General features: G+C 35.4%; 1 protein-coding gene across 1 annotated transcript in view; it reads left to right on the top strand.

The window, feature by feature from the left end:
• Dhc36C (Dynein heavy chain at 36C) overlaps positions 1-27,073 on the top strand; it is a 53,800-nt gene that overhangs the window by 16,901 nt on the left and 9,826 nt on the right. Inside the window, exons 32-68 of the mRNA XM_073080931.1 lie at positions 260-431; positions 3,524-3,706; positions 4,274-4,405; positions 4,489-4,710; positions 4,819-5,016; positions 5,095-5,218; positions 5,293-5,468; positions 5,742-5,893; positions 5,986-6,133; positions 6,336-6,548; positions 6,632-6,804; positions 7,316-7,457; positions 8,071-8,184; positions 8,269-8,379; positions 8,457-8,645; positions 8,738-8,967; positions 9,045-9,270; positions 9,360-9,542; positions 9,793-10,018; positions 10,672-10,817; positions 11,171-11,366; positions 12,350-12,420; positions 13,508-13,665; positions 14,156-14,309; positions 15,581-15,714; positions 16,070-16,343; positions 16,815-16,956; positions 17,404-17,582; positions 18,455-18,618; positions 20,324-20,465; positions 20,557-20,623; positions 20,734-20,879; positions 21,178-21,330; positions 21,455-21,584; positions 21,943-22,184; positions 22,655-22,811; positions 24,038-24,204. Coding sequence (XP_072937032.1) covers positions 260-431; positions 3,524-3,706; positions 4,274-4,405; positions 4,489-4,710; positions 4,819-5,016; positions 5,095-5,218; positions 5,293-5,468; positions 5,742-5,893; positions 5,986-6,133; positions 6,336-6,548; positions 6,632-6,804; positions 7,316-7,457; positions 8,071-8,184; positions 8,269-8,379; positions 8,457-8,645; positions 8,738-8,967; positions 9,045-9,270; positions 9,360-9,542; positions 9,793-10,018; positions 10,672-10,817; positions 11,171-11,366; positions 12,350-12,420; positions 13,508-13,665; positions 14,156-14,309; positions 15,581-15,714; positions 16,070-16,343; positions 16,815-16,956; positions 17,404-17,582; positions 18,455-18,618; positions 20,324-20,465; positions 20,557-20,623; positions 20,734-20,879; positions 21,178-21,330; positions 21,455-21,584; positions 21,943-22,184; positions 22,655-22,811; positions 24,038-24,204 — 6,136 coding nt within the window. The remainder of the gene's footprint in view (positions 1-259; positions 432-3,523; positions 3,707-4,273; positions 4,406-4,488; positions 4,711-4,818; positions 5,017-5,094; positions 5,219-5,292; positions 5,469-5,741; positions 5,894-5,985; positions 6,134-6,335; positions 6,549-6,631; positions 6,805-7,315; positions 7,458-8,070; positions 8,185-8,268; positions 8,380-8,456; positions 8,646-8,737; positions 8,968-9,044; positions 9,271-9,359; positions 9,543-9,792; positions 10,019-10,671; positions 10,818-11,170; positions 11,367-12,349; positions 12,421-13,507; positions 13,666-14,155; positions 14,310-15,580; positions 15,715-16,069; positions 16,344-16,814; positions 16,957-17,403; positions 17,583-18,454; positions 18,619-20,323; positions 20,466-20,556; positions 20,624-20,733; positions 20,880-21,177; positions 21,331-21,454; positions 21,585-21,942; positions 22,185-22,654; positions 22,812-24,037; positions 24,205-27,073) is intronic.

Raw genomic sequence — 27,073 nt, forward strand, 5'->3', positions numbered from 1 at the left:
GCATAAATATGAATATATAATATTGTGTTAATAATTTTAAACACCTTAAATTTATACGCGTATTTTTCAGCCAAAAAAATAATCCGTATTTTCTACAAATCGATTCGTTTTGGTTGAAAGTTTCATTTTGTCTCTGCAAACATTTCTACCTCATGAATAACGTCACACTTAATGCTTAGCCACTTCCAAGTAAATAGTTACATATACCGATTTACAAGTTTGTTATATTGTACAACGCATTTATTTAATCAACATGCAGAAAGTGGTTGATATTCGACGGCCCGGTGGATGCAATTTGGATCGAGAACCTGAACACTGTGCTGGACGACAACAAGAAGCTGTGTCTCATGAGCGGAGAGATCATTCAGCTCGCGCCCACCACTAATCTAGTGTTTGAACCTATGGATCTAGAGGCTGCTTCTCCCGCTACGGTATACAAATTTAAATTATATTTCTTTTATCTAAAACTGATTGGTGTAGAATTTGTTTTGGATGCCGCTACCACCGCTTCGGAACGTATTTCGTTATTGGTAAGAGGCGGCCTTCGATCACTAATAAGAACTAGATACACAATCAGCGACAAAAAAATGGCGCGACGAAAAGAGCACCCAAATAGACATTTGGGTGCGCTTTTAGGTTAGTAGTGTTTGAACGTTCGGAGAATAAACATGCCTCAGTGCTCGTTCAAAACTGCAAAAATCACACGTCTAGTACGCTAACAAATGATGGAATATCGTATTTTCGGTAAGTATTATTATTATAAGTAGGTAATTCCTATCACTCAATTATAAATACTGCTATTTCGTTCGTAAATAATTTATTTTTAAGTTTTAAAAATTATCAACAAAAATCAACAGAATGTATAAACCATTTAAATTGTAAAGTCTGTTACTAAACGTACAATTCTTACTATTGCAAGCCCACTTGATTTGTTCGGGTTACATGGTGACTCTGTTCTAACTTGAATGGAGACGCTATTGTTTTATATTTTTTTCTTTAATTTAATTATTTTTTTTTCTTTTTTTTGCTATATAAAAATATTTGTTTTGTATAATAATTAAACATAGGCAACGAGTAAATAGTAAATGAGTGAAATTAAATTATTAAGTAAATTATTATTTAATATATTTTATGTCTTTTCATCCAACTGCCGCGACAATAGTCATAGAATTATTATAATAAAGTCTATTGTCGAAAGATACACTAAAATAAGATTGCTTAACATAGCCAAAAAAGATACGGAAAAAAATAAAAATCCATCGAAAAGACTGTTTTCCAATAAACTCACTTTATTCAAGGGAATTAATGGCATCCTGTTGATTCCATATTTTTATTTTTACTCGACTGCCAAGGAAGGGTTATGTTTTTTGCACGTATCTTGTATGTATCTTTATAAGCGGACTTTAGCTGCACTGCATTTTATTCCCTCGGATCTAACATACGGCTGGGTGAATTTCGACAGTTAAGGTGTCATTATATTCGTCTCAAATATCCAAATGTCCTTAGATAGGTGTTGGAAAAAACTCTAAATTTAAGAAGAAATATACAACGGATTTCTGTCACTACAAAGTAAGCAAGTAATTTAATAAAAATAATCAAAAACCCGACTGCACTATAAAGGCTGAGGAGAATTTTCAAAAACAGTGAAATAGGCGTTTCATCATTTTTTAGCAAGAAAGCCAAAAAAAAGTTTTATAATAGGTATCTGCTTCAAAAACAAAAGATGTTCAAACAATATTATCCTATTTTATCTTCGTAGGGCTCATTTACGCTATATAAAGAACCTATGTGTAAAATTCCAGCACGCTAAAGATCCGCGGTTTCCCTTTACGTTGGTGTCTGGCGCAGCAACTTACGCATTTAGTCAGACAGTCACCTCGATGTGTTATACACATGTATATGTCATATAATATGTGTGTAATCACCTTTTAATTTTCTTTATTTTGATACCCCACTCCATAGTTTTGGTTAACTTTTTTTAAAACGTGTTACTATTTCGGAAAAACATCCACCATTTACGATTTATAGAATATCTAACTTCAGTAATTCAAAGTTCTAGTAATTATTTTATATCGTTAGGGGTAGAATTTCATTATTTTTATCCAACAAGCCAGATACAAAATTTCATAGTGTTTGCGTCAAAATTGACGGTTGGTCAAATTAACTGTTAACCCTTATTTTGCCCTCTATGGGGTTGATTTTTCGGAAAGGGATAAATAGGTGTGTATTCCTATCCAGAAAGCCAAATACTAAATTTTACAGTAGTTGCTTCAAAATTAAAGGATTTGAAAAAAACTGTCATCCCCTGTTTTACCCTCTTAGGGGTAGAATTTCCAAAAGGCCTTTCTTAGTACTTATTTACGCTATATAGCGAACCCATGTGCAAAATTTCAGAACTCTAAATTAAGCGGTTTTGGCTGTACGTTGATTTCTGAAAAATGAAAAAATCATTTAGTCAGTCAATCAGTCAGTCACCTTGCTATTTTATATATATACAAATTATATGTTTTTATAATCTCCGTTTAATTTCCTTTCATTTGATATCATACTCGATAGGTTCGGTTAGCTTTTTTTGAAATATTACTATTTCGCGCCAAAAATCCGCCATCTTGATATTTTTTTTCTAACACCTATCTAAGGACACTCGGGTCATTGAGACGAATATAATGACACCTTAATTGTCGACATTCATCCAGCCGTTTGTTAGATCCGATCAAATAAATAAAGACAAACATACAAGATACGCGCGAAAAACATAACCCTTCCTTGGCAGTCAGGTAAAAATAATTGAAATAAATGTTGGTTTACTACATATTTATTTAGTCGTGGGCAATATATTTCGTTGGATAACGGCGTAAACAGCTTGTTGATTTTTTTAATTAAATTACTTGTATTTGGTTATATTTTAATTTTAAACTTATTATATTTTTATTATAATAAATTGTGACTGCATATTACTTACTTTCATTGATAAATTATTATTATGTTCATTAAAATTAATTACTTCGACCTAATAAAAATATTAAAAGTAATGACAGTTCGTCTCCACTAATTCCTTGTCCAAGTGACAAACCACGGTCGTCAATTTTTTTTTCTTTTTTTTTAGCGTCAATTTGACGCCACTTTTTAAGTTCATTTTTGTATGGGATTGTGTATCTAGTTCTTATTAGTGATCGAAGGAGGCGGCATAAGAAACTACATTATCATTTAGTAGCATTTACCCAAACTTTATGCCTTTTGCTTAAAATGAAAATTGTGATCGATGTGTAACTTAATTTTTTTTTTGCTATAAAGTGATCTTACTTTATGGTAACAAAGTTTACTCGTATGTATGGTTGTATGACTTTTTATACTATAGAAGTAGCATGGGCATATAATCGATCTGATCGTAAGTGGAGACTAGTTTTAGCTGAAGGCGGCCACAGATGCCTTGCTACCCTTCAGAACTAAGTTAGAACGCATCGGGGAAGTATCGGCCCATACCGCACCATTCAAAAGCAGTAGTAATGTTAGACTGTGGCAGGTGTCCCGGTGCGGCATGATCTACATGGAGCCGAAGGGGCTGGGCTGGAAGTGCCTGATGGAGTCGTGGCTGAACACGCTGCCGGCCGCGCTGCACGCACACAACCGGAACCTCATCCGCACGCTCTTCAACCGGTTCATGTCGCCGCTGCTCTGGCTCGTCGAGTACTCGGGGAAAACTAAGGTATAGCGCACCTAACTGCTAACTGCTATATACAAACAAGTCGCGTCGCAACAGCAAATCGTAGATATTAGTGAACGAAAACAGCGCGGGACTATGGAGTATACGCTTGTAGTTGCGATCGACCGCATTGGCTCTCTGACTACATCTGCACGCAACAACTTCAGACCGGACCCGAAGTTTGGAGCGGACTTTACTATGTATAAGTTATAGTTATATAAGCGGACCATGAAAGCGAAAAGTATTGATAAAACGATTTTTGAGACAGTAACGGTTACGTTGGAGCGTTACGTTACGATAATATAATATTTATAATGCTAAATGAAATTAAAAATATTGATCGTCACTGGAAGGGTGAAAATTGATTTTAAAAATTGCCCTACCAACTAGATCCATCTACAGACCCCATAGGTACTTAGAAAAAAGATTATAATGTATTTAGAAGGAGAATAAATCGTAATTACGAATACATGCACAACGGAATTTTACGTATAAAATATGATTTTAGGATCTATAGTATTTTACTATTAGGTTATTCATTCAAAATAAAGAATCCATTTTATTTTGCAGCAAATGTATGTGACGTCCCGAAGCAATTTGGTCACAGCGTGCATGAATCTGTTTGATACCTTTATGGACGATTTTTATGATGATAAATATGTTGAGCAAATATCGGATCTAGACGTGAGAGCTCAATTAGAGGTGAACGATATATTCTAACAATTACATTAAATGCTTTAATGCGAATAAAGTTTGTAGAATCTAAAGATATATGTTTTTTCCAGGGTGTATTCTTTTTCTCGTGCATTTGGTCAATCGGAGCCACTTTAGAAGCTGATAGCAGGCCCAAATTCGACATGCTATTTCGAGGTCTCTTGGAAAAAGAGTTCCCAGAAAAAGTGATTGAAATCCTGAACTATCCCAGGGAGATAGCCAAGCCAGAAAAACAATACATATTTACTATTCCGAAGGAAGGTTTAGTTTATGACTACCGTTTCATCAAAGAGGTATGTAATGTGTCCTGTTAATACTACAGTGAGTATTTTAAGAGAACAATATACATAAATAACCTACGTGTTAATAAACTTATTCGTACTAAATTATATTTCTTTTAGGGTAAAGGTAAGTGGAAGCCATGGCAAGACGATGTGGTGGCAGCACCACCGATCAGTCGAGACACACCACCCAATCAAATCCTCGTTACTACTCTAGACAGCGTGCGATACCTCGCGCTTTTTAAGCTCCTTGTAACACACCACAAGGCTGTCATGATGGTTGGACCCACTGGCACGGGGAAGTCTTCTTATATCATTGTAAGTAGAAGATATGTATCAAGGGCAAGTAAGTTAATAAGTTTGATTGAAATATTTAATTATTTTGGTGTTTGTAAGGATTATCTGGTGAAACGAGTTGACACGAAGGTATACAAAGCTTTGATAATGGCATTCTCCGCACAAACGAATTGCAATCAGACGCAAGATATTATTATGGGAAAATTGGACAAAAGACGAAAAGGTAATTGGAACGTTCCTTTATTTTTGTTTTAGCATGTTTGAAGTGCTTTATACAATTTAAGTAATATTTTCCAGGTGTATTTGGACCACCGATTGGGTGTTATAGTGTTGTGTTCGTCGATGATGTGAGCATGCCTCAGGCGGAAACTTACGGGGCGCAGCCTCCTATTGAAGTTCTAAGGCAAGGCATTGATCTCGGCCTGTGGTATGATCGTAAAACTAATGTCGCGATGCACTTAATTGATGTGCAGGTAAGAATTTATCTCAATATTTATACTTTAAAATTTAAATTGTTCAACTCGTTGCTTATATGACTAAAGTGGAAAATATAGTTTACTACATCTTTGAAATTAGAATAAAAGAGCACAACTCTAAAGGCATCTTTATCGGCATGAAATATCTAAAAATCATAAAGAAATGTGTAAATATTTCTACCGCCTTAAATATTTAAAAAAATTGTAGTTATTGAAGAATCATAATAATTTCATATTTTGTACTTACTTGCTATCATTATATGTTTACAGTTTATGTGTGCTATGGGCAAACCGACGCCAGGAGCAAAACTGGTCACGCCGAGATTTTCACGTCATTTTTCATTCTTTTGTATTGATGAATTTGATGACGAGACCCTTCAAGTCATATTTGGGAGAATAATGTTATGGCATCTGGATACCAGGTAAATCTTAAATGACAAATTTGAATAAAATTGAAGCACTACAGGATTGTATTAACTACGAGTATATTGACTAATGTGTACTTTTTTTTCAGGGGATTTTCAAAAGAATTTGATCCGTGCATCGAAGAGATTGTAGCTGGGACTCTGGAAGTATACAAGCAATGTCGTCTAAATCTTTTGCCTACTCCGTCGAAATCTCACTACACGTTTAATTTGCGAGACTTTTCAAGAGTTATTTTGGTACTATCACACTTTTATTACAACTTCACTGTTATACGAATTTTTTAGATTTCCTTTTAATGATGTATTTTGTTCGTCACATTTTTAAATACGTACGAAGAACTAAAGATACTTCCTAAGTACTTCTTAAGTTCCTAAGTATCTTTAAAAATACTCTTAAAGATCTTTAAAAGTATTTTAAATTGTTCATTCTTATTATTAGGGTGTCTTACTATCGGTCCCCGAAGTAACGCCAGACCTGCAGTCCATCAAGAGGCTGTGGGTGCACGAATGCTTGCGTGTCTTCTCTGACCGACTAATAGAAGACGCAGATAGACATTGGCTTGTGCAATGTCTGCGAGAAGCTACTGCCTTACATCTAAACGATGATTTTGATAAAATGCTCTCGCGTCTCCTTGATGATCCTAAGGAAAAGGTAACAGATGCTTTTTTTGGCGAGATTTTTATTAAGCTGATTGGTTGTTCTTTTTCCGATTATCGCTTTAATTTTCATTTCAGATAACTGACCTTCATCTGCGGAAGTTGATTTATTGTGATTTTGCGAATCCAAAAGTTGATACACGTTTTTACATGGAAACGACTAATATGGAACATTTAAATTCAACAGTCGATGCGTTCTTGGTTGAGTTCAACAATATGTCGAAGAAACCTATGAACTTAGTGCTTTTCAGGTACGTTTTTCATAAATTGTTATTATTTATATCTAAACTTACCAGGTAATTTTGTAATATTATTTGCTATAATAAATTGATTGCTTGGTGTCATTTTGATTTCTATGTTCCGATCAACTTGTATGTAATAGTACATACAAGTTGATCGGAACATTAGAAATAAATGAGAATATAGATTCTCAGATATAAGGAATATTTTTTTAAATACTAGAATTTATAAGTAAATGCTGCAGATTATGCTTATGCGGATAGTTGATTAAATTACTAATTAGCTTAACACTTGCTTTTGATATTCAAATTAATAATTCTAGGCTGTCGTTTGTATGTCTTCTGAATACTGATAGGACACTAGTATTTGTGGTGTTTGAATAATTTGTTTTTTATTCGATTCTACACAAGTAATTCAATTGGTTAACTTCCATGATATTAAAATGTTTTATGGGTGGGAGTGTCAATTCGCGATGGGTGCATTCTCATTACGACAGTGGAGTTAACTGAGAGGTGTGCCCAGGTTCGCGATCGAGCACGTGTCGCGCGTGTGCCGCGTGCTGACGCAGCCGCGCTCGCACGCGCTGCTGGTGGGGCTGGGCGGCTCCGGCCGGCAGTCGCTCACGCGCCTCGCCGCGCACATCAACGAGTACGACCTCTTCCAGGTCTCATTTATTACTCTGCTATCGATGATTGATTGTTGAAAAATTGGATTGAATTTGATTACAGAAATGTTCTTGGAACAATAAATAACTCAACTGCTGAAAATATATTTCATGCAACTCTTATAATTTAGACAAATTCAAAGACACTTCATAATACGTTAAAATCTATCAAGCGATTTTGGCTGTAGGGCATGGTCCAAGAATGGCACATTTGAAAATTCTTAAAAACATTACCTTTCACAGTAGAATAAAAAATTACAACCTCGTTTTTTAATCATGTCATATGTTATTTAATTTTAAGTCACAATTATGTGAAATAAAGTTTTTGTAGTTTATTTTACCATTTTATAAATATAGTAATATACAATTCACTGTATGATAACTAGTCACCAACTATGCTAACACTGAGGGAAAACAACGAGTTAACCGTCGTGACAGCTTGTTTCATGCACTAGACAGCTCCTAACTAAAGCAATTACAGAGTTAGGAACCCTCTAAAACTGTATGATCTCTATAAACTTATATCAAATAATCACATGCAACTGTACAGAAAACTAAAAAATAAAATACTAAACCACAACTACTTACTAAAAATAAAATTTGCTATATCTAGGTTGAGATGAGTCGAACGTACGGAAAGAACGAATGGCGAGAAGATCTAAAAACCCTATTGAGAAAATCGAGTACACCGGACTTGCACATGGTATTCCTGTTTATTGAATCGCAGGTACGGAAAATATATAAAATAGTAATCCAATTCCAAGGTAATTAGTCACTATTATAACACTATTTTTTTTACTGATTTAATTAGATTAAAGAAGAAGGTTTCCTAGAAGATGTGAATAATATGCTTAACTCCGGTGAAGTACCTAACATATTTGGTGCAGATGAAAAAGCAGAGTTATGTGAGAAAATGCGAGTGGTAAGTAACGTATTCAGTTTAGAATTTAACAGCACGAAATTTAAAAATGATTATCAAATGTTTTCATATTTTTATAGATCGATCGACAACGCGATAAATCCTTACAAACTGACGGCAGCCCTACAGCATTGTATGCGTACTTCGTTTCAATAGTTCGAGACCAGTTGCATATTGTACTAGCTATGTCACCGGCCGGCACTTCTCTAAGAACTCGCATACGAAAGTTCCCATCTTTAGTCAACTGTTGCACCATCGATTGGTTCCAGGTATTCACTACTTTTATAATATGGCCAATTTTAATAATTTTATTTACCTTTGAAGTTCATTTTTTAATAATGCTCTTTTATTTAATTAACAGGAATGGCCACCAGATGCGTTACTTGCAGTGGCCACTCGTTTTCTAAAAGATGTTGAACTGACTGATCTAGAACGTGAAACTGCTATCAAACTGTGCCAAATGTTCCACACCGATACGCAGGAGTTAACGAGACAGTTCTTGCTTCGGCTCAAAAGATACAACTATGTGACGCCGACTGCATATCTGGAACTTATCAATATGTTTAAATCTCTGCTAGGCAAAAAGCGCACGTAAGAATAAGACTAAATACTGAACATATTTTTTACAAAATCAAGATTTATCTTGAAGATAATTTTATTTCTTTTAGGGAGCTAATAACTGGTGAAAAGCGATACATTACTGGTTTGGATCAGCTGGCTATTGCTGCTAAATCGGTGGCAGCTCTTCAGCAAGCATTGGAAGTATTACAACCCAAGCTAGCCGCTGGTGCTGCGGCTGTAGCAGAAACTACAGCAAAAGTCGAAAAAGAGAAAGAGGGTGTGGCGTTAGTAGAAGCTGAGGTGTTAGCTGATCAAGCTGCGGCAGAAGAACAAGTAAGATATTAATCAACATTTGAGATATATTCCTATCTTTTTCAAATGTTAATCAGTCTTCTTAATACTAAAATTATTTTAATGTATAGGCGAAAGAAGCTCAAGGCATAAAGGACGAATGCGATGCTGACTTGGCAGAAGCGATGCCCATCTTGAATTCAGCGCTGGCGGCGCTCGACACCCTGACACCGCAGGATATCACCTTTATCAAGACCATGAAGAGTCCACCGCGAGGCATCAAACTCGTGATGGAAGCTATTTGTATTTTGAAGGTATACATTATTTTGATTTGATTAAAATTACGGAGTTTATATCCATTTTTAGCTGTACTACTTTTTAACTCTTACTTATTTTATTTTTATTGCTTACCTTGAAAGGATGATCCAGTAAGTAAATTTTATAAAATCACATATACTCGTATCATAGCATCACGTTTACATAAGTATGTTGACGTACGGCATTTTTTTAGCTTTAAGGCATGTGACATATAAATGGTTTCTAAGAATGTTTGCACAATTTCAGGAAGTAAAACCAGACAAAATCCCAAATCCGTCAGGAGTAGGAACGATAGAAGATTTCTGGGGTCCATCAAAGAAACTGCTGAATGACATCAAATTTCTGGAGTCACTACAGAATTATGACAAAGATAATATTCCTCCGGCTGTTATGAAGAAGTTGATGACTACTGTTATGCAGGATGACGGTTTCGTACCAGAGAAAATAAGAGCTGTGTCCGTGGCAGCAGAGGGTTAGTTCTAGATCTACGTGAGATTTATACAAATTAACTAATTTTGAGCCTCTTATTAATTTAAAAATATCTATTATTTTCCTAATGCATGACATCTCTAACAAATCTAAGACTCATTTACTTATACGACGCAAGTTTGACAACGATAAAAGCGATAATAAATTTTCCTTTATTTTAATTTACGGTAAGTATGTTATACTATTCTTCTCAAGAGAGGAGACCCGTGCCTAGCAGTGGGACAGTAATGGGTTGATGATGATGATGACACTATACTCCATAGATTAGTAAAGATTACTCACTCCTAACAGGAAAATGTAACCAGTTTTGACCATTGAAATTGTCACTGTCATCTTTTATTTTCACTTTTTTTTTTTTATTGAAATTGTCACTGTTATTTTCATGTTTGAAAAACATTACATGTAGTTTTTGGAGCATTTACGAATGAAAAGATATTTCTCCATACTTTTTCTTCGATTTCGTGTTGTTTTTGCACCACTTAGCTGCACATGTCGGCATTGTTCCGCGTAAATTACACCATGATAGCCAATAAATAGCTGACGCATTGGCCAGCCGTTAAAGTTATTTAATGGCTTCCTTCAATTACAAGGCTCTAAGATATCTATACTTATCTATGTACTCAATGTATTTGTTAGGCATGTGCAAATGGGTGATTGCGATGACGAAGTACGACAAGGTGGCGAAGGTGGTGGCGCCGAAGAAGCAGCGGCTGGCCGCCGCGCAGGCCGTCTACGACAAGGCCATGGCGGCGCTCGCTGTCAAGCAGGCACAATTGAAAGAGGTGCCGATATATAACATAATATACGAGAACATAAGTGAATAAATAATGATGTAGAGATTAATTGTATATGTAGAGATATTTAATCTATAGTATTAATCAACTTTCATACACATTATTAATATAAAATAAGTAAGTAAGTAAACCTATTTTTTGTCATTTATTTACTTATTTTTGCTTATTTATTTAGGCAATTAATACGGATCACTCCAATTACGGTCGTCTATGTACAATGAATTTGATTCTTGAATTTAAATATTTGTTCAAATTATTATAGTAGAATTGCTTAGACTTAACAAGGTATTCCAACGAAAGTATCAAGAAAACCTCTGCAGCTGTAACACGTAAAATTGTAGGTGCAACAAAAATTACAAAAACTGGAGGAAGCACTAGCGGAGCAGAGCCGGCAGCAGAAGATGCTGGACGACGAGGTGATGGACTGCAGCAACAAGCTGAAGCGCGCGGAGATGCTCATCTCGGGGCTCGGCGGAGAGAAGAGCCGCTGGACGCTCATCGCGAAGACACTGCGGGACACGTATAATTCACTCACAGGTAAATGCATTCTTAAAAATAAATTTGTTTTACTGTACACTAGAAACATTTTTACTCAAAAAACTAAACATCTACTTTCGTAGGACAAGGAACAAATTTCCTCTATTGTTGTGGATACCATAGATACACAAGTGTTAAGATCCACAGTCAACATTTACGTTCATAATTTAAACATCTATTACATGAAAATCAAAACTCTCCATAAGGACCATGTTATTAATTTGTCACTTAAGTATCACATGAACATAATTAAATTGAGAACATTGCGCATTAATTGTCTCTTAAGACTTACGAAGCCTCACAGCATTAATGATGTATTCATCTTAATACGTCTGTAATGGGGATATTTCAAAACACGTCCACCCGCTTCTTATAAATTCTTTCCAAGAATTTTCTTTTCAGCTTACGACTAACTTTGAATAATGTTTAAGCCAGTCAAATGAGACTGCTGCCGATAGCCCTAAATCCTTTTCAACGAGAATAATGCAGGCTTTGAAGTCTTTAACTTGACAACTGATAAATTTGATTCCTTTGACTCGCCCTCCCCGTTAAAAAGCAAAAGCAAGAAATATAAGAAGCTCTTTATTTTTCTTACACAAAGTCCCGCGAGATCCCATCTAGTCAGGGCGGTAGGTATATAGTGTTCTTTCATCGCAGTAAGGCGGAAACTCGGGAGTTACACCGGATATTGAATTTGCTTTCACAAGGTTTCAGCGTCTGAAAACTCTGCACTCCCTGAAGGAAGAAAACTTCAATTACTCGGGATCAATAGTTGCCGGAAGTACGAGCATCTTCAAAGCGTAACCCTGATGCCACAGACTAATGGAGTTCTCGTACATTATAGATTAATTAACTTACTCAGCTTTTACTTACAACATAAAAGCGCCACATTCTCAAAGTTTGCTCATAATAAGGTTATGAAGTGCGCGCTCTGTATAGAGATTTTTAAAGTAAAAACACGGACACTTTTTATTTTTTTTCAGGCGATATTTTAATAGCAGCCGGTATAATTGCATACCTGGGGCCATTTACTGCAGTTTTTAGAAATGAACAAGTGAGTATGACTTCATAAATGTTAAGTATGTTTAAGAGTGTATACGTAAAAACTGTATATTTATGTTAGTGTTGTTTTTAGTAGTGTTACATTTTTCTTACTTTGTTCTGTTACTTTATAAAATTAACCAAATATTAAAATGCTGTTAAGATGTTACTGCATTGAGAGTAACCGCTACTGAGTAATTGTAGGGACAGTCATTGATAATTTTTGACTCAACATGTGTTTTAGATGTTGTTTTGGAAGTTGCTACTGACAAGTTTTAAAATCATCTATTTACCTACAGTCATGGACATGTATTTGCACAATTGTATACGTGTATATCATACGTCATAATCTTTTTAAAATGTTTTGGAAAAATGTGATAGAGGGAACCTCTATCACATTTTTCCAAAACATTTTAAAGGGAAAATCCTAAAGGGTACTTTAGGATTGTTGTGCACAATATGCGTATAAATAAAACAGTAAGTAATTCTAAGTGAAGTTTTTCATATACGTATAGGCCAGGCCTACTTTGGAATTCAGTATACTTAACTCATCAAACCGTGCACACCCGAACATACCAATGCTTGCAATTTTGAAATGAAATATATTTATTTTGTATAGGCCAACGACGGCACATACATATTGTCAGGTACAATATTTTTCTTAAACTACTAGCGGATCGGAACGCGACCTCTACTGAGAAGATCCGTTAAGAAACTCAGTGAGCACACCAACTGCTTAGCGTTCTACAAACTAGAAACTGACAATAATGTGTAAGACTCCCAACTGCTTGGAGTTCTACAAACTAGAAACTGACAATAATGTGTAAGACTCCCAGCTGCTTGGAGTTCTACAAACTAGAAACTGACAATAATGTGTAAGACTCCCAACTGCTTGGAGTTATACAAACTAGAAACTGACAATAATGTGTAAGACTCCCAGCTGCTTGGAGTTCTACAAACTAGAAACTGACAATAATGTGTAAGACTCCCAACTGCTTGGAGTTCTACAAACTAGAAACTGACAATAATGTGTAAGACTCCCAACTGCTTGGAGTTCTACAAACTAGAAACTGACAATAAGTGTCAATGTGTACCGGAAGGTGAAGAAGTGGGCGCAGGCGTGCCACGAGTGCGGCATCGTGTGCACGCTCAGCTTCAGCCTGATCAAGTCGCTGGGCGAGCCCGTCACCATCCAGCAGTGGAACATCGACGGCCTGCCCTCCGACGACTTCAGCGTCGAGAGCGCTATTATTATCATGTAAGAGTGTTTTATTATCGTGTTGTATTGTTATTAGCTGACTGTGTACTTCATTATTTAACAAGTGAAAATACGTGAAAACGATGCAAAATTGGCAAATAATACAAACAAACAATATAACACTTTTAAATGTTATTTGTTATAATAGATGATTATAACAATGATGTTTAAAGTAATCAGATATAAAATTATCTAGATATAAGTAAGTAATTTAAAAATACCATTTTTTAAATTGAAATCCGATATGATAAACATCGAGACAATACAAAACAGCGAGAGAAATGAATGAAGATGCTGTAATATGCGGTTGCATGGCTAGGAATTGTATCTGTTACCATTTAAGTAAACTTGACTTCAGTCATTGTCGCCACGATTATAAAAGTATTTCTTAGAATTGAGACTAAAACCCATGTAACAGGGCTCCCAATATCCCTAATAGTATAAAGATAGATATTTCATTTATTATTGCTAACTGGATTGTATTTTAAAGGACTGCGCGTCGTTGGCCACTAATGATCGACCCTCAGGGCCAAGCGAACCGCTGGATAAAGAATATGGAGAAACCGAATAACCTCTGCGTTGTGCGGATGACGCAGGCGGATCTCGGCAGGGTGTTAGAAAATGCAGTGCAATTTGGACAACCGGTAACGCTGATTTATTTACATTATTAAGTTATTCACCAGGTTATTTGATTGTGTAGTTAAATTTTATTATTTAGTAATATTTGAAGAATTTTAAATCTTCAAGGAGTTTATTAGATAAAGTCAGACATAATAAAACAGACTTCGAATCTCAAATATTTATATCAATGTCAAAATATGTATAATCATAGAGCTTTATATAATAGAGTAGATATTGTAGCCATGTTCAATAATTAAACCACCCTCATCCCGAAAGCTGAATCCTTACGTGTATGAAAAGCGCTTTGTCTCACTGAGCACTCGTCCCACTGAGAACTCTTACAAATTCAATCAATGATCTCCGTTATAGACTAAGATCCGATTGCGTGAATTTTACCTACTTTTGAATAGAAATACGTTGATATACTCACATAATTATTAAAAGTTATATATAATTGTACCTAGTTTACTGTCAAACTATATGCTAATCGGGCTGCAAGTACTTTTTTGAAATTATATTTTTTCTTCAATGTTTATCTATTTTAGTTAACGAAACCGTTTTCAGTAAAAGTTAAATCATTAGGTATATTCTATTATTTTAAAATTATGATACATTGCAATAAAAACTACGTCCCGTTATTCCTAACTAGTTACTTACGTATTTCCAAAAGTATAATGATTTAAGTCCATCTTAAAAATACGTGGTCGCATCTCGTACTATTGGAAGCTGTATGCAGAGGATTTAATACTAGCCATTATGGCACGAGTCTCAGAGTAGATGCGGAGCTAGCGTAATAGGATTAATGTTCGGAAATCTGAAATGTACCATATGGAATGTACGTGTTAAGATAAGTAAAGCTTTTATAGAAGTACAGTTTGATATATTGTGAACTTCACAATAAAGTTTGATTATACTTTTAAAATACCGTAGTAGCATGATTATTAGTAAAAATATGCATGTATACTTACTGGAAAAAACATAAGTATCATGTAAGATTTGCAAGTAAGTGTAATATATAGATTGAAACGCACTGAGTTATAAGTATTTGTAGTATATAATTAAAATTAAAAAGCACCCGCCTGATTTAAATCGGTTACTACAATTAACATAATTATATCTTTTATTTACACTCAAAACGAGTTCTCCGGCATGAGTTTTAATATAAAACCTAGCGACCCAACTTTCATGGTTTATAATTCTAAATATTCGTAACAGTGATGCCACCGTAGGCTATTCACAAATAATTCTACAGACTCCGATAATCTCTACGTAAATTGTGACGTAAATACTGTAGGTGTTATTGGAGAACGTGTTAGAAGAGTTGGACCCGATGCTGGAGCCGTTGCTACAGCAACAGACGTTCCGACAGGGCGGCGCGCTCTGTATCAAGATCGGTGACACCATTGTTGAGTACAGCAAGGATTTCAAGTGAGATATTATTTATTGAAATATAGTCATACGTTGATGGCACGTTACATATGAATTATATACACCTGTTTTATATTCGTATTATAGTAATGATAAGTATCTAAAGTTATGAATCTTATAATATAACTGTGATAATAATGTTGCCTGAAATAGCTGTCCTTATATTTATCATCTTATAATGACAGTCGTTGAACATTTTTTCGAGTATAAGTCGAGTATTCTAATGTTACAGGTTTTAATTTATGACATATTTTTCATTTCTTTATATTTGAAAATCTTATCCATATGAACTTTTACCACGATTTAATAAAGTAAATCAAAGAGATTAGGATCTTGTATATTATGAATTTTTCAGACTATACATTAGCACAAAATTGGCAAATCCGCATTACCTACCCGAAGTAGGTGTACGGGTAACCCTGGTGAACTTCATGCTGGCCAAAGACGGTCTACAGGCGCAGCTCCTGGCGCGAGTGGTGGCCCGGGAGCGACCTGACCTGCAGCAGGCGAAGGCAGACCTCACTACGCAGGGAGCGGAGCACAGGAGACTCTTGCAGGACATCGAAAAGAAAATCCTAAATGTGTTATCCACGTCGGAACATTTGCTAGAAGATGAAGAGGCTGTTCAGGTATAGAGTTGTTTCCAAGTACTCTTCGGAACTCTTTTTGAGAAAAATAACCATATCTACTAATTTACTAAAGAATTAAAAATAATAATAATAATTTATTTCGAACGTAAGTCCATATTTTGGTTAATAACAATTTGTACTTAAAAGACTAATATTAGTAATACACATTATACAAAAATACACACAATTAATTCCATACATTAAGGCTTATAAAACTTCCCTAACGACTGTTCCCAATATTCAATCTAAGTATCATTAATTTCGACTTATTTGTAGCTCGACTTATTTTTATCTAAACTTCCAATTCTGTACTCTTGTAAATGTTATTAAAACGAATACAAATAGAGATACAAACTCACTTATTACGAAGATCTACTATCTATTATAACCCATCATAGAGCGGCCATTACACAAAATTGAGATGAGATAGAATATAACGTTAAAGTAATAAATAAGAAATATTCCGAATAGATTCTGAACTCGGCGAAGGATACGTCGAACGAGATCAAAGAGAAACAAGAGGTGGCCATGGTAACGGAGAAGGCCATAGACGTGGCGCGCGACGACTACGTACCTATCGCTGTACACTCTACCAACTTGTTTTTCCTTATAGGTATGTTTCATGTCTGGGATATTTAATATTGTGTTATCATTAGTTCGATGAGTGATCTGTTGATGTTGTTTCGGTTATTATATTACTTACTTAGACAGTTGTTACGCTTACAGATTTATTACTTTCATCTTTAGCTAAGAGTGTACATCAATGTACTTTAATTACTTCTTATTGTTTTGTATTGTTTCTATATCAACTAATAATAGTTACAACAACAAAGAATAGTCAAAACTTAGAATCCGTTTTCGAAGTCGTGAAAAAAATTGAGCCTTAGTATTTATAATGTTTTTCAATTTTGTATCTTAATCTTTTCCTCTTACAGTTAAAAATACATTACGTCTTATTGTTTAATCGTTTTATATTTAACTAAAATCTGTTATGATAACTCAACCATGAGAAAAATTTGTGATATAATTAATACTACATTAATTTAATTATCTTCCACAGCGTCGTTAGCAAATATTGATCCTATGTACCAATACTCTCTGGGCTGGTTCGAAGGATTGTTCACGGCATCCATCGATAACACGGAAAAAGTGGATGATATCGTCGAGAGACTCGCAATATTACGAGCTCACTTCACATACTCCCTTTATGCTAATATCTGCAGAAGTCTCTTCGAAAAGGTAGGATACCTAATGGAAAGAGAATATAGTATAGGTCTAAATAGTTCTAATTCCACATTTAGTATATTGTATGGGGAAAATAGATAGGTTTGGTATGACAATTGAGATACATACGAGTAATATTATTCTTATGACCATGATTGCTTTTTCATGAAGTGACGAAATAAAGACTGCATCTAAAAAATTGTCGACAATAATAAAGATCATATGCTAAAGCTATAAGCTGTTTTCATATGGCTACGAATATCTCGATATAATGTATAGGAGTAAATGGGATCTAATGTATTGATAACGGCGATTACGATGGTGTGTGCATACTTCGTCACTATGAGCAGTGATAGCGTATTAGAAATTAATTCTCACTTGCTTAAACGATGAAGGAAAATATCGTGAGGAAACCTGCACACCTGAGATTTATAAAAAAATAATCTCAAAGGTATGTGAAGTTTACCAATACACACTTGGCCAGCGCGGTGGACTATGGCCTAATCCTTTTCATTCTGAGAGGAGACCCGTGACTAGCAGTGGGCTATTATGACTTGATGATGATGACGTAATTTTTGTATGTTTAGAGAGAGCAGGAAAATGGATCTAATATTGGCGCATGTAGTTAATTATTCACCACTTTATATTTTCAAAATGCTATATCTACTATTAAAGCTACTTCCTACAATGATGAAAAATACTAAAAACAAAAATGAATACGTGGTACAGAGCCCTCCGTGTACGAGTTCCATTCGCACTTGGCCAATTATTACATGGCTATCTCGACATAACATATAGAATGATTGAATGGGGTCTAATGTAGGCTTTTATGACGATTTGCTTGCAATGCAAACACTACAATACCGGGCACGCTGTGGTCGTCTCAGGACAAGCTGGTGTTCTCGCTGCTGCTGACGATCACGATAATGGTGGCGGAGGGGCGGCTGGCGCAGGGCCACGTGCTGTTCCTGCTGGGCGGCGCGCAGCCGCGCCACGTGCCGCGCTGCCCCGTCGCCTTCCTCAGCCCGCAGGCCTGGACAGAGTTCAACGGGTAGGACCTGCAATGTCGACTCTGTTTCATCTCTCTTGCATTTATTCTACCTCACACACTATCTCATTCTCTTTGTCTCTCTCTCTCTCTCTACCTCACTCACATTGAATTTTCTCTCTCTGTCTCTCCCTCTCTCTTAGCTATCATTTTGTCATACCTCACACACACTGTTTCACCTCTCTCTCTCTCTCCCTCTCTTATTGGTTATTTTTTTTCACTCTCTTACTTTTTAACCCCTTCTTTCGCTCTCTATCTTACTCTCTTTGATTAAAAGAACATTCATTAAGGAAGAATTATTTTCCTTCATGAATGTTCTTTTAATCAATGTACTTAAATAACATTATACGTAATTATTTTTTTACTTATAGTCATACTGAAATGAGTTGTATAATTTTTATAAAAATCAGAATACAAATAACTCTTTTTTTCCCTAATGTACATGTTTAATTTTTTTTCTTTATGTATTTACTCGTAACAGTGAACGAACATCATATTTTATTATACGAATATAAAAATCTCATAATAGTGAACTACGTGTATGAAGTCTACTCTTAAGGACCTTGCCAACTAAAGGCTGAAACCTTTACATTCCAAGTGGAGATATTTCCTTGCAGTCAGCGGGAGGGCAATGTAATGATGATAATCGAAAATTTTATAGCCGTTTAAAATTTCTGTTATCCGAGCGAGGCGTGCTTGCTAACGCTCGGCGAGTTTAAACTTGCTAAAATTTCGGAAAGAACATAAAAGGCACGAATTTGAATCGAATTGGAGTCGGCACGTGTTACTCTTTTTTCACATTCGTTTAAAATGAAAAAACAAAGTTACAGCAGACTAGTACTATTAAACTCGGACTAACTAAATTAAGAGCAAGAACGATTTGTGACAAATACAATATATCTGTTACGATTCTCTCAAGTAATTCTCTCCACAATTTTTTACCACGCTTATATTAGCTTGACCTGTGTGTTCGTATGTACCTGGACATGAGTACAATAAATCATAACATTACCAACCACCACATTACCAATATCATTACTTGGTTATTCCAATACAGATGATACTTTGATGTAATGCTTACGCGTAGCGTCTGTGCCTGAGAACAAAGTAGGTTCAGCTCGAACATAAAAAATATATTTTATCCAACGCGTTCACCCCTCACTCGCAGGGTCAATATCTCGAGTTATGAGATAAAACCGGCCGCCCTCGTTAAATATTGATGAGTCTCTTGTTCGCTCTCGCTAGTAAATAATACATTGTGCCCGATAGAGATCGATCGGGGTAATCGACTAAAATATTTCGTCTCCATGCCGACGTTGCCAACTCCAAACCGTGTGTTACCTGAACGCACACATCAAAGAAAAAGTTGTTTAATGATACCTATTCCTTTGGTGGCCTTCATAGCAAATACTTGGCCCGTAAGTAATTTGATCTTCATGATTAAAGGGAAAATAAAATGTCTCATACCGTCTGCTAGCACAAGAGAAAATTGTTGAACCAATTGTAAGAATATTGAATCGATTTCTAAGAAACTAGCGCTGAGACTTATTTCTTTGGAAAGTGAAATTCACAGATCTGTGCGAAATAAATGTATAATAAAGACGATACCAAAGTTATTACGTAGGGCTCTGATATTATTCAATTTGTAACTTTGTACTCGAAAACTTTTCAGACAGAAACTTATTGTGCTGTTATAATTTATGCGCAGATTGAACGAAATTGACGCGTTCCACGGAATCGTGGATCACTTCACGGCTCACGTAAATGATTGGGAGGCATTTTGTGATACAAAGGACCCCCAAAACCAACCCTTGCCAGAACCATGGAACTCGAAGTGCGATATGTTCGGGGTGAGATTACTCTCCTTATGAAGTTTATGATACAATTTTATTTAACTGTCGAATGTAACGCTTAACAATTGACTCTTTATGTTTGTCGTAGAAAATGATGGTGTTACGGTGCATGCGATTGGATATGATGGTACCAGCAGTTCAAAATTTCGTTGAAGGTATATTTGTAATTGTAAAAAATGACTATGTCCTTTCTGTATTTTTAATTACATAATTAATTCAATAATAACTTAAAATACCGAGTTTTACTTGGCTTCTTATATTACAGTTCAAATGGGTCGTCAGTTCGTGGAACCTCCTCTATTTGATCTAGCATCATCGTATTCAGATTCTCACTGCTGCATCCCATTACTGTTTGTTTTGACACCGGGATCTGATCCAATGGGCACATTGCTCAAATTTGCTGATGATCAGGTACATGATACAAATCTTTTTGCTAATGAATAAAAGTTGCAGATGGTTAAACCCGTTTTTGTAATGTCTGCCTTGTAGCAAGAGTGTTAAGGACTGTAGTCTCGTGATTTAAAAAGCACGGTAAGAAGAAAATACACTTATACGAGACAATCAAACTTAGTCTTCAGGCGTAGCAACGCATCTATAGTCGACCTTAGATAGGACTCCACTTCTATCATTTGCCATTAGTTAGATCGCACGCACGTTTTTTATTTCCATTCCATAAAAATCTATCGATTCTCTTGTGAAATATTCTCAGGGATTTGGCTCGTCTCGTCTATTCTCATTGTCGCTGGGGCAAGGCCAAGGACCAATTGCTGTGAAATTGATCGATGAAGGAATTCGTAGCGGTACTTGGGTGGTGCTGCAAAATTGTCACTTGGCTAAGAGTTGGATGCCGATGTTGGAAAAGGTTTGTAATTAAAATCCATAATTTATTGTTAAATAATGTAAATTACTTACACTTATTTAAAGCATCAATAAAGTGAGCAATTCAATGATAATGTTTGTGAATTACTTTCAATGTATCCTTGCAGATTTGTGAAGGATTGACACCAGATACAACGCATCCCGATTTTAGACTTTGGTTGACGTCGTATCCGGCTGATCATTTCCCCGTGTATGTTCTTCAGAATGGTGTCAAAATGACAAATGAACCACCTCAAGGTAAAAAGAACACAATGATGTTAAGAGTATTTTGTAACAGCGCGGTTTATAATAATAGCATAAATACATTATATCTAAGTTAATCACTAAGTTTATCATCTAAGTTAATCACTAAGTTCCTTCTAACATGTCAATAACTTCTAACGCCCGTGAGTAATTAATCTTAACTATCTTTTGACTTATCTTATCTCTTAACTGGAAGAGTCAGAAATTTGACAAAATAATTCTAGGCAATAATTGTCAAATTTTGGACTTTATGGTACTCTTAACACGCAAAACTGCAAATAGTAGTTTTCAGAATTCCCGGTGCACCAATTCCCTATCATCAATCGTTTAAGCATTTATATTCCCGCGTAAGGTCTGCGAGCGAACATAGCCCGGTCGTACCAGAGCGACCCGATCAACGACCCGGAGTGGTTCGAGGGCAACAAGCAGACGGAGAACTTCAAGAAGCTGCTGTTCGCGCTCTGCTTCTTCCACGCGGTGGTGCAGGAGCGCCGCCAGTTCGGCCCGCTCGGCTGGAACATCCGCTACGAGTTCAACGAGACCGACCTCCGGATCAGCGTCACGCAACTCTACATGTTCCTAAATGAGTACGAGGTAAAATGCTTCTAAAGTGTTTATGTGGACAAAGAAAGCATTGTTATTATAGTGCATATGAAGTATGACATTTGCTTTTCAATTAATTGCTATTTATTGAAAATTCGAAGTTAAAATTTTTTTATAAATAGAAAAAGCGAAGTGTACTTATTTTTGACATTGTTAACAGCGAAGTGTACTTATTTCTGAAAGTAAAAGATTTTACCAATACAGACGATAACTTTGTAACTATGTAAAAATCAAGACATGTATTTTTCGTTTAGGTAATTATTATGTTAATTTAATTCATACGAAACTTTTGCTATTAATTTTATTTGGTGTATGTCCGAATAAAGAACAAATTTGATTATTCTAAAACAAATATACAATTTAAAGTTTAATATCTGTAACTTAAGCTATCTACACATTTGTATATGGGGAATTCGGAAATGATATCGTACAAATGGTGTAGTGTGACGTGGTTGTGTTAGGACGTGCAATTCGTGGCGCTGCGGTACCTGACGGGCGAGTGCAACTACGGCGGCCGCGTCACCGACGACTGGGACCGCCGCTGCCTCAACACCATCCTCTACAAGTTCTACAACCCGCGCGCCATCGACGAGGACAAGTACCCGCTCGACCCCACCGGTGAGAACCCATAACACTACACTCGTAACCTCGCACTGATTTTCTTTTACACTCAGTTCCCAATGGTTCACACACAACACAACTAAAGCGAGTAGAGAAAAACCCAGATCCAAAACTGAAATTTTAATTCATTGTTCATATATTTGTCTAGGTGAAGATCGAAAATAAGCGTACACTACGTATCGGGCAGCTATATCGTAGTAAATGTTTTTTCACTGCTAAAACCACTACGCAAAGATATGCACAGATTATCTCTTAAAAAATGCGGTTTTACATTTGATTTCTCTGTCATCAATTATATCATATTTTTGCTCCATCATATCTAGAAGATCACAATAAATTGCTCGTTAAAATCCACCTTGCTGGATCCTTGCCGACTTCTGGATCGTTATTATAATAAGAAAGGATAAAAACAGAAAACAACCCTTTGTCCGCAAGCACTTGTACAAACTGCGCGATATAGCATCCCGCATTGAAATTCTTGGTTTTGCACGACAAAGGTTGAGCGTGACCCTTTTAATGTGCTTTGGAGGAGTTCTAAACAAGCAGAACTTTTTAACAATAGGAAAAACTGAGAAGTATGAAAAAGTACTTGTAGGGATCGTCTATTTTAATGTAAGTACTTCGCTTTTAAGCAGTGCTTTAAATTCGTACAGCAATTACTTATGCGTTACACTTTTCCGTTTTAAAGGTAAAAAAATGGTAAAAATGTAAACGGTAATTCGAATTCGATAGATTCGATAGATTCGAATCCTAGTATTCACTGCGCCTCAGATTAGGCTAGATTTGTAGTTTATGTGTACCAAATCTTTTAGAAAAAACAAAAAAAAATGTAATTAATTAAGTTCTAAAATGTGATGAAATTTTTTCGTAGATTTTAATCCAAAGTCGATTATTTCATGTTTTCATTATTTATTATTGACTATGAATTACGATGTTTTTTGCATACTTCTTGTATCATATCCATACCAGGCATGAATAAGTTAACAAGTAAGAAAATGCACAGTTTTCATGGCAACTATTTGCACTATTTAGTGAGTGAGATATTTAAAACTTCAAAAGTTGCACGTGTGCGGTAAACAATACCCGTTTATTTACTCGTTTATTCACCCAATAAATAAGTAATCGTAATTCTTATGATGAAGTATATAAATGTATATACTATACATATATGTATATGTATGTCGAATTATCAACACATTCACGGCTGGTATCAATACATCCAGGCGTGTACCACATCCCGACGCTGCGCGAGCACATGGACTTCATCTCGTTCGCGCGCTCGCTGCCGGTGGCCACGCCGCCCAGCGTGTTCGGCTTCCACCCCAACGCCGACATCACCAAGCACTTCCGCGAGGCCGAGGAGCTGCTCGGCACCGCCATCCTCACGCAGGTATGCTCATGGTGACGTCACACTAAACATTGTCATAAATAATAATTAGTAAACAGTTTTATAAATTTATATTACTTATATTTTTTTTAAATTGGCTCTTATTGAAATGTTTCCGTATTCTTATTGGAAAACTGTTTAATTTATCAAATTAATGAATAATCATGAAAATGCATAAAAATCATTTAAATCGAATGAAATCTTGAGGTTAAAATCTAAAGGAAATAAAAGGACATACATGCTCTCTTGGCCTTTTAACACTACTTACTTTATATTTTAAGCTATTTTTTAAATAAATTATCTCTTTTTATTACGCCACTGAAACATGAATGACTTTAAAAATACCAAAAAATAATGTATTTTCTAATGATGACGTGGAGTTCTAGAATTTTTCGTTTTGCCCGATCGCTACGGATTCTAACTTTAGACGTAATACCAACGTCTGTGAGTTAAGGAAATGCCACTTAAAACAAGATTAAATAAAACTATTCCAACTGCCACCTAGGTACTACACCTTCATAAAACGAATGTATTTACTGAGGGGACTGACACTTTGTAAAGGGATTCCTATAACCTGAAAAGTGATACTAACCCTTGACGCCGGGGGTGGAATGTGTCTCAAGTATTCTATTAAGACACGAGATAGGGTAAAAGGCATTCTTAGCGTTTGCTAGCAGCGAACACTTCGCCCCTCCGCTTGATATTAAATCTCTGTAGCAGGTTCAAATTGGAAAGCATTTGTGTAGCAAATGCTGTATTCAGCTCGCTGCTTGAAGTGTAACTTTCTATTGCTTAATAGTTATGATCGACGTTCGTTTCGTATAGGTATTAAATGATCCTTTATCAATGTTGCAATTGCTTTATCATTGTTCCAATTCAAAGTAATGCAAATATGCTTGATTTTTTTTATATATTTCTTAAATAAACGGCGTTCTAACTTACATCCGGTATTTAGATCTATACATTTAAAAGACTGTTTTTTGAACAGGCCTTAATGGTATTATTTTCCTTTTGATTATACAATATATAATACATACATAAATATAGTCACTTACTAGATTAAGACAATTGAGCAACATAAGGGAAGTCGGCAAAGAAATCGTATTTGTAACTGAATAAACATGCAAGAATATGTACTACATATTTTTGTATATAAATGTTATAATTTAGACTCAATTTATTATAATGCATCACATCATTCATCTGATCTGAATCATTAATTAGTAACTATTCATTAGTGCTTGACCATGTAATAGGAATGTTAAATATTGCCAAATGTATATACTATGTATATGATGGTTTTTATATATCGTCGTAGTATTTTTTTTATGTACGTACGGGTTGCGTTTTAAAGACCTTGAAGCCTTCAATAATTTACTATCTTTAAAAATTTCTGTCTTTACGTGAAAGTCCTATAAAAGTCTATTCAGTTCTTATTGAAACCCACAGACTGTAGGACAATGACTGATAATAGTAACCATTACACGTTTCGACTCATACCTATGACATGCTCAATGCTCGGACACATTTATATTATAATAAAATACAAGTAAAATAAAACGGATGAAAAGTAAACGAAGATAAGTAAAGCGCTCCAGGCACATTCGCATTTAATTAAACCATATTATTGTACGAGTTACCTCCAAGGACCTGATTTTCCGTGGAAATAATTTATAGTTAGCCACTGTAAGCTTAGCTGTGTATTGCGTCGGAGCACCGCGGCAGGTAATAACGGAACCCTAACATTTTATTCGAGATAAGGGTATTATGGCGAAAGCGTTTGTATCGGCCGAAATTCGGGGCTTTTCATTGTGCTATTTGCGGTTTCATTTTATTGAACCTATTTATATTTGATCAGCGGCCCGATCCACTTTGCTCGAGTGCGATAAGGTCGCGGTTAAGATTTTATCTGGAACACCTCGCCAGCACGAGGCGCATAGAAGATGAATGCATATAAAAGGAAATATTATATGGTGATAAATTGTAAATGTTTATATTGAATGTTGTTTTAATTAATTTTAATTAGATATTAGTTTCCCTTGCCCTAAGGCTCAAAACAGTAAATATGACAATGATATTTTTATTTGGTTCCTAGTTTCTTAATCAGAAATAATAATTATGGAGTAATTTATTTTAACCTTAACTTAGGTGTAATGGACGAAATAATAGTTTTGTTTCAGTAATTATCGTTTAAAGTAGATTCTCAATCCCATTTAGAACATTCTTAGACACACTTGTGTATTCACAGTAGACTATGTTTAGGAGCTTTGTAGATTATGTAGAGTCATAGTGTCATTGTTTACATTTACGACGTATTTATACGTTTATCGCGTGTAAAGTTTACTCCATTGACACTAAGGTTATTATGTATTAATTACACATTAGTTAATGACATATTAGTTAGATCTGTAATCAATTCAACTTACATCATGTGTATTTATGTTTCATAACTCCCTGGCGCTCTACATTAATCAGGACCGCATGGTGAGTTGATTAATCATACATCAATTAGTTTCTTATTTTATTAGTCATGTACTACATTTTGTAATCATTTATTTTTCTTTTCTATGCAAACAGGATCTCTTGAGGCAATACCTGGTAAGTTTGAGAGAACTAAACGTTCTTCCATCCGGCTTATTGGAAGTGTGCTGTTGTGCCGAAGTAATTTTCTTTGCAACGTGACCACGTGACGCTTTTCTATTGGTTTTTCTTGTTTCTGCTGTGGCAGGGCGACGTCACGTTTGCAGTTAATGAAAATAAGATGCTAGTGAAATGTGTATCTAATTTGTTTTGTTAAGTATATTTATATAAATTATATAAATGTATTTTATATAAAATCTGTTAAGGGTCATAAATCTTGTTTAAGTTTAGT

Source organism: Epargyreus clarus, unplaced genomic scaffold (assembly GCF_041222505.1).
Source record: "Epargyreus clarus isolate Ecla_fem2 unplaced genomic scaffold, WU_Ecla_fem_2.2 ptg000015l, whole genome shotgun sequence".
Taxonomy (NCBI): Eukaryota; Metazoa; Arthropoda; class Insecta; order Lepidoptera; family Hesperiidae; genus Epargyreus; species Epargyreus clarus.